At 45.8% G+C, this 8,555-nt stretch overlaps 1 protein-coding gene across 1 annotated transcript in view; it reads left to right on the forward strand.

The window, feature by feature from the left end:
• The window catches only part of pax2a (paired box 2a), a 20,664-nt gene extending 12,333 nt beyond the window's left edge, over positions 1-8,331 (forward strand). The window contains exons 6-8 of the mRNA XM_047029447.1: positions 6,078-6,179; positions 7,956-8,042; positions 8,255-8,331. Coding sequence (XP_046885403.1) covers positions 6,078-6,179; positions 7,956-8,042; positions 8,255-8,331 — 266 coding nt within the window. The remainder of the gene's footprint in view (positions 1-6,077; positions 6,180-7,955; positions 8,043-8,254) is intronic.
• The last annotated feature ends 224 nt before the right edge of the window (positions 8,332-8,555 follow it).

The following is an 8,555-nucleotide window of genomic DNA, read 5'->3' on the forward strand; positions in this document are numbered from 1 at the left end:
GAGAAGTTTCCACTGTGTAATGTCAAAAGAGTGTTAGCGTCAGGGGCATTGGATCAAATATCCTGTAGTATTATCTATCTGTATCACATATCCCGTGCCAGTCCACCCTATATTGCTTAAGAGCTTCTTTTCTTTCTGGCTTTTGGGCTGCTGTCGAGGGTGATGGCTGCCCGCCTAATTGAAATATTGTTTTGTTGTGGCAGTCTCTGCTCTCTCCCAGGAGAAGGCTTGGTTTACTGATAGCCCAACACCAGCTTGAGACTAATATGCCAGTCTTTTAATAAAACTCCCATAATTATGCAGTAGCCATCAAAGTCAATGAGTCCTCTGTGTGCATGTGTGTGTGTGTGTGTGTGGGGGGGGGGGGGCTCTGTGTGTGAGAGAATGAGCAAGAGAGAGAGAGGGAGTAAAAGAGGACAGAATGATTGAAAACTGCAGCAACCCTTCTCAAATGATCGCCAGGGCCGGTCCTAGACCCAGGCCCGGGCGCAGTGCTATGGGAAAAGAAAGGCCTCTTTTTTCATAAATATGTGGGAGGTAGATTTGCCCCAGAAAGTTGGGCCTCAGGAGAAGAAAGGTGTGTTTTTGTCCTTTGTGCAGGGGCCCTGCTATGAAAGCGGTCTTGCTCTGGGGAGCACACTCTTAGCAGGTGGCCTGCCTACCACCTGGGGGCCCAGGCCCTGAGGCCTCATATAGGGATACATGGGAGGGAGGAATACAACATTCAGTCAACTTTTCTCAAACGTATGTATACAAAATTCAGGAAACGTGATCTATAGGTACTTGTGTTAGAGATAGTTGAGTGCAATTATTGTTGAATAAATAGCCCTGTATGTATCGAATATTAGGATCCCTTGAAGTTCCCTGGAAATGGTTTGAACGTTCCAAAATAAATGGTCTGTTGTATTAAATATCAGAGATTGTGCTTCAAATTGAACAGATTGTATATTTAGCAGTGGATTCACTCGATTGAACTTTTAGCAGCAATGACTCCCACTGAAATGAAACTGTGACAGGTGCTTCCTGTGATTAGGTAAAAGGTTTTTGCTTTAGAATATTAAGGCTTACAGACGTTTGATAAACCCTGTAAATATGAATATGCGGCAAGTAGAAAAAAAAACGTGTTAAATTATCTTTTGCACTTAGGCTGGGATCCAATTCTGAATAAATTACGTCCTCATATTGGTTAGAGCTGGGAGATTATGTTCGTTCTTTAAATGTTTTCTTCTCCCAATTAAAATTCATGCAGTTATTGATCTTGTTGATTTTTACGGTCTGGAAATTTGCATAATCTATTAAAGATGAAAGATTAATGAAGTCTTGCAATGCAGAGCTGAGATTGGAGTTTTGAGGATGCATGCGAAAAAGATGTCAGCCATCTTTGGTGTCCTCTGTTTATTCTACTGTATTGTTGAGCGGCTACCTGAGAATAAAAAAGGCCCCCGCAAATAAGAGGAGGATTTAGAGCACTGGAACATCTCACTGACATTCAGAAAATTCTGAAACTTGCTTGCTTGCTTTTCACTTTCTTTCCAAAGACTGTACTTCTTTACACATCCAATAGAAAAGCCACCTTAATAAATAAAGCACAGAGATGAGACAGAAAAACCGCCATTAATATAGACTTGCTATTTCAGAGGAATTCTATTCTCTGATCAATAAAATAAATAAATAACGTTTGTGGGTTGTAACTGGTTAGGTTGACATAACACGTGGTCGAATAAGTAAAAATAATGAATATAATGCTTTTAGTTGCCAACTGATATGATCAGAATAAGGTCTAGTAAGTTCTAGGTCTTACAAAGCAGGACACAGCGAGCCTTTAACATGGCAGGACAGTGTGGAGCTGACCTGTCCAAGGTTTGCCATAGATAAGCAGTGAGTCATGATTCACCCTGGGCTCGGAACAGAACCTGGATACAAGCCAGAACCACAGGCTTTCGACACTGTTTAACACATAGTGCCTGAACCGAGCCGGTGGCATAGCAGATGAATGACATAGTGGTGGTCGCTATCCTCAGAAACAGGCTCAAGTGGTTCAGGCTCTTATCCTAGCTTTAGTCATTAGGGAGGTTAAGTCATATCTGACCATGTGTTAGCTGTCGGTGGTGAGTCTTGATTGGGGAGATGGAGCCCCAGTCCATGCTGGGTTAGATAATCAGACTCTTCCTGGTGTCAATGGGGGTGACTGGTGTAAATAGGCCTCCCTCAGACTCTCCACAAGACCTGGGCAGGTGCTCACATCTTCTTGTTTTCTCATTCTTTCTGAGAGAAAGATTAAAGAGAAAAAAGGTGGTTTACTAACCTGCCTGACTGGAGGGTGGTCTGGTGAGTAATGGCTCGTCTCTCAGCTCAGGAGAATATTAGCAGAGCTCCGCTACGAAATTCATTTTTTTTTCATCCCCCCCCAAACAGCACACTAACCTTTGAGTACACTTTTGTTAATAAAGTCTTTCAACCAAGCGAATTCAAGCCATTTGGGCCTCCAAACATTCCTTACTCACTCATAATTGGAGAGTTGTGATAAATCACAAACTCCAGAATGTGAGGAGTTCAGAGATTGTGCCTGCTGTTGTTGTTGCAAACATGAAGGGGTTCCTGTTGAGGCGAATCTATTCCAATCCCCCAAACACTGTTATCCAGGGGAATATGCAATACTCAGCAATGAAAGAGAAGTCAGTCTTGTCTTGAATATAAAGATAGAATAAATAGAATAGACTTGCTGCAAATACTTCCAGAGGCGTCCAAACATTTTCTTTCTTTCTGACACATACTTGGTCTGTTTGTTTCGAACTCAACGTAGCGTCCACTCATCTGTGAGACGATTCCAGGCAATATCTGGACCCCACTGCTGAAAAGAGCGGTGGGTTTGTTCTTGCCGGTCCATTTGTATGGTTGACGGGTTCTGTGTGCATGTGTGGAGGAGCAGAGACAGATGTTGGAGAACTCTATAGCGTCTCCGCTCTCTCCGAGATGTGTTTGCACAGAAGAAGAGTCCCCACAGGCCCCCGAGTTTATATCTCATCTCCGTCATCAATGTCTGTGATTTGACAGCCTTCCCTTAGCCGGGGCTTTCTTCCTCTTCAGGACAATAAGCAACCGCACGTCTGATTAGTTTCAGAGTTCATTGGTCTTGAACGCAGCGGCGTCGGCGTGGGTTGTTGTTACACCTTAACCCCCCTTGTCTGTTTGACAATGTTGCTCGGGATGTGTGGAAATGGAAGCCAGCGGCAGAATAGCGGCTGCCTCAGATGGGCTAGCGTGTACTCTGTATGTTTGTCAGCCTCCTCGTTGAAGCTCTCTCCTCTGTGATGGATTCATTAGCCTTGTTTTTCTACTTCACCTCTTCCATTTAACCTTCTGGTGTCTGTACTATTGACTTGCAATGAGTCCCATACATGTTTTACGAAAAATACAAAAACATATATTTTGAAATAACAACAATGAATCAATGAATGTATGTAATTGCGAAATAGGATATGTAAATCCTCAAAGATAAAGAGTGAAAGACAGAGATACAGAGAGAAAGAAATGCCAGAGAGAGGAAACAGAAAAAGCGACAGAGAAAGAGAGATTGACGCATAAGATAGAGAACCCAGTCATTTATTTGTATGGTAAAGAAGCTAAGTTAAGTTGCTTGTTTCTGCGGCATTTGGTCCCTAGGACTGACAGGGCCGGGTCCCCTCCCCCCCTCCTCCTTTCCTCAATAAAGCAGCCCTTATCTTAATGAGGAATCTCTACACACAGTCCTGTTGTAAAACAACAATGGCGGAGGAAGCAGCTAATGAGGCTATCATGGCGTAGGGGGAAAGAGCCATCTCTCTCCCAACAGGCCCCAGCGAGCAGGCGTAGGCTCGGCGGGGCGGACCCAGAGAGGCCCGAGACAGAGCTCACATTGATTGCTTGAGTTTCGGCGGCAAAGCCGGTGAAATGAAAGATGCCAAGGCTCATCAGGCAAATTAGATCAAGGTCTGGCGTTTTGAGCCATGGGCAAGCCAATCGTCGACTTGTTGTGTTCGACTAGCGATGTTGATTTGAGAATGCGACTGCAGAGATGATATCGTGTGTTTGCTCCAAAACCTCTGGGAAATCTGAGTGTGTTTGAGACTGATTGATTCGGGGCCGCCGGTTGTTGTAACACACTTTACTGGTGTGTATTTCCTGTTAGTTTTCAATCACTGTTTAGGTGCACAGAAAAGTCAGATTTATAAATGATGATTGTGTGAATGATTCCATAACAAACACATAATTGTTAAGCCCAACCTCCTGTGTGATAAGGGCATTTTTATCTCACAGGACAATCGTAGTGTATAGCATCTTCCCTAGGACAATACAAAGAGACCTTCTCCTGTGAAGACAGCTAAACAAGTGAAAAATAGCTTATAAATCCCTTTAGCTGGGACAGCACAGACACACGTCACAAATCTGTCTGGGACTTTTTGTCCACCGTATCAGTGCATTTGTAGGTCAGTGTTACGGCTTGTCTCATCTCTGTTCAGCTACCCCCACAACAACACTCTCCTCACAGGTTTGTCACACGTAAGGATTTACACCACCTGATTACTTGTTTGTCTAGATGTCGGATAAGTGTGTTCGTGTTGCAGTGCGAGTGTATGTGCGCACGCCAAGTGTGTGTCGGTGTACTCACACAGGTGTGCGTGTTTGTGTTACTTGAGTGCATGTAAACAGTAAGCAGACCTTCATCCTTCCCCCCCCCCCCCCCCCCACGTTTTGTTCTGTTCTGTGTTCTACCTGGCAGACTCCCACCTGCTCCACTTCTCCTCTGTGTGCCTAAAGCAGGAGCCCCATGAGGCGTCCTTCGCCCCCTCCCCCCCTCCTCTCAGGGGGGCTTAGCCTTAGCGGACTTCCTGCCCCTCAAGTCCAGAATTTCACTAGATGCCTCCACCCCCAGCTCCGTCTGTGCCCGTCCCGGCCCCAACTACGGCCAATATGCCAGCCAGTCTTTTGTAGCAGGTACCGCCTCCTTACTGTAGCCACCAGGGAGAGACAGCATTGCTTTTGATCAATTCAATGGATGAGATGGAGAAACACATGGCACTGTAGTGGTATTGTACAGGTTCCCCAGGTGACTATCTGTTGTATTATTTGAACTAAAGTGCCTCCGATTTTTGTCAAGCTGTGGAAGTCATTTCCCAAAATCAAGCTGATCAAAGCGACAGACTCTGCTGTCCCAGAATGCTTCACGGCTCCACTGTTGTGTATACAGCAGCAACTTTGACGGCTGGCTCCTCATTAAGAGAGTTTGCTCTATCCCTCAACCCCGAACCCCCCATCCCAAACCTGACCCTCTCACTGGCCTTTTGACTAACAATGGCCCTGGACCTCTGGGCCTCCCTAACCTCGTGACGGGCCCTGTGTCTGGGGGACGAGAGTGGGATGGGAGGGGGCAGGGGCAGGAGCAAGGGGTCCTGTGTTGGACCAGTTCTGGCCTGTCCCTCGTGCCCCTTGATCCAGCTAGCTCCGGCTAAGCTGCTGCCGTCACTCTCAATTACGCTGACTATGAATCAGAGTCCAGAACATAGCATGGCACCCATGCATGCTGGACTGAATGATGCATGGACCAGCTTGATGTTAAGGCGATGGCCCTGCGGCCTTTAGCTGTCTTGATCTTGTTGTAGCTCCTTCTTTTTGTCAATCGTTTTCTCCCTTTTCTACAAAGACCCAAGAGCGAAGGTTATGGCATTTTATAGGGCAGAATGAGTGTCCATCAGGGAAACTAAATATGGCTTTCTCATTATTTGTTGTCGGTGGAGGCGTGGGGAGTTGGGGGGAGGGGTCAAGTTTATTTCATGGATCATAAACCGTCCTGAGGAGTGAATAAACTACTGACTACAATCTCTTTTAGACCCTTAAACATGATCGTGTGTTTGCATTACAGAGTTCACAAGGAATGAGGACAAGAAGGTTGATAGGGCTGACATTTTTAAAATGAACTCAATGCTCTGACCCAAATGCTGTACTTACCAGAGTCTTAAGAAACATATAAGGTGTACTGTGCTGGTTTCGTATTTTGGCAACTTTTTGCGAATCTTCTTCTTTCCCTCCTGTGTTTCCAGGTCGAGACATGGCCAGTACGACCTTACCTGGATACCCACCCCATGTCCCCCCCACAGGGCAGGGGAGCTACCCCACCTCAACCCTCGCCGGAATGGTCCCTGGTAGGTGACATTACCGCTCTTAATGAAGCCCATAAATGTTTTAACTCTGCTCGTAACAATGTCTATGGTTGGTCCCTTCCAATTGATCATAAAAAAGAGGTTGAAAGAGGTTGTTCCAAGCCAAAAACAAGTGAACTTGAATGACACGCTGCCTTTCTTACTAAAATGCTATTTGTACATTGGTTTGGATAAAGGCTTCAGCTTAATGATCAAGATGTCAAATGAAAATGTCTGAATGTCTGTGACTGAACAGACCACACAATTTTATTTTATGATTTGGAGTAAAAACAAGCAGACTTACACACATACATACACACACACACATAAAACACAGAATCTTAAAGCATCCTCACACCAGATACTCAGACACAGGGAGTCAGATTACTGACCTGCAGGAGGGAAGCAACATGTTGTCTTCGTTAGCGTGCGGTTAGCGGCCACGGACGAGGACATTAGACGAGCTCGATAGACGATCACCACAATCAGCGCCCATGAGATAGGACAGTTCCTCTCAGTTCCACTCCAGCTCCCAGCACTCATTACCCTCGCCGTGTCCGCACGGCGCACTCTTGCTGGCCCCGTCGATAAACAGCGCTCTTCCTCCACTCTATCCTCCGCCGTGCCTCCCCGGACACCCAGGGCTGCAGAGCGTATCTCTTTCCCCTCTACTTAACCTGCAGTTCAGGTTCACAGCAAACAGTTAAGGGTCAAAACACAGAGGCGTGGAGGGGCTGTAAATATTTAAATCACTATCTCTCTCAGGGACGAGCTCAGGTTACATGGCTAGGCTGAGGATGCTGGCTAAGTTGCTGTGTGGGAAGCGTCCACAGGGCCCTCTCCCCAAAACACAGGAAGACACGGCCTCTGAATACTACCCAACATTAGACAACCTAGGCATGTGGTGTTTTTAGAGGCAACATCACTGAAGTGGAGCCCACTGATGGAATAAAGGTTTAAGAAACGATTCTAGTTTATATTAGTTATCTAACATTAAAGAAACCTTTTCTCTACATCAAATACGTAAAAACATATACAAACACCCTTTCTCTTTTGCTCTCTTGCTCCTCTTACTCTCTCTCTCTTTCTCTCTGAGAGATCCTCCTAATCCGCCGGCCTTAGGTTTTTTGCCCCCTCTCATTCATCCAGAGGGGAATGACTAAGATTTACTGACAAGCCCCAAACACTGTTAAAGCAAAGGCCATTCCTCAGCAGCTTCATATAAAACCCAGCCTTTATTGTCTCGTAAAAGAAAGAAACGTGTGGGACCCTCAGCATTGCTCACTGAAACTGGCCCGGGCTCCTGCCCCATCCGGCAAGACCTCTACAGTGAGGATAAATAGAGAATAAGAGGCAGGGGGAATCCATTAGGGACTTTTGAAGCGAAGCGTTGTCAGTTAAAAGTGGGAAAAGGGCACAGTAATGTCCCGCCCCCAAAAGGAGAGAATAGAGGGGGATTCTCCAAAACTACCAGAGGATTAGCACCGAGATGAATTCACCTAAAGAGCGCGCAAGAAAAGCCCTGAAAAATAAATAAAATAAAACATGGGAAATGGGCCAGGAACATTGTCATGTGACATTGCTGTTTATGTCTGTTCAGTGGCACATCACTTTAAATGATTTCTGAAAAGTGAACAAAATGGTTTCGCTTGGACAATGGGGTGTCAGTCATTTTAGAAAGAAAGAAAAGAACAGAAATCACAGGAATGTTAAAAGTACGACTGCCAACAAAATACTGTTGTGCCTGATTTTTTTGTTGTTGATTGCATTTCTGTTCAGGAGGAGACTTTTCAGGAAACCCCTACTCTCACCCACAATACACCACCTACAATGAAACATGGCGGTTCAGCAATCCTGCATTACTAAGTAAGTTGTGCCTCTTCTCGCAAAGACAATTCAACCCAGTTTGCAGATTCCGGCTAGATACATCTACACAAAATGTGTATTTACTCTCACAGTTACAGTGGGTTATGCAGCTCTGTGTTTCGTTTGCATGGTGTGATAGTTTACAGTCTGTGTGTCCTACATGGTGTTTGACCTTGAGGTTTCAAATGGTGCGTTCTTCTGTTAACTTTCAGGTTCCCCTTATTATTATAGTGCCGCATCCCGTGGCTCCGCGCCTCCCACTGCTGCCACTGCCTATGACCGCCACTAGTTACCATGGAGACCGGCTCAAACTGCAGGGCCGGGGTTACGGCCTCCATATTGTCCCCGTCTGAGAGGCGTTGCGAGGTCAAAGGGAAGCAAAGATGGAATCCTCCACAATCTCACAAGTTTTCACCAAGCGTAGGCAAGATTGGGAGGGTTCGGAGTGCGACTGACCACGCCCTAACACGTAAGGCGCACACCAGGGGCAAAAGGCCTCCAGGATTTCAGAAC

Source organism: Hypomesus transpacificus, chromosome 11, assembly GCF_021917145.1.
Source record: "Hypomesus transpacificus isolate Combined female chromosome 11, fHypTra1, whole genome shotgun sequence".
Classification (NCBI taxonomy): domain Eukaryota; kingdom Metazoa; phylum Chordata; class Actinopteri; order Osmeriformes; family Osmeridae; genus Hypomesus; species Hypomesus transpacificus.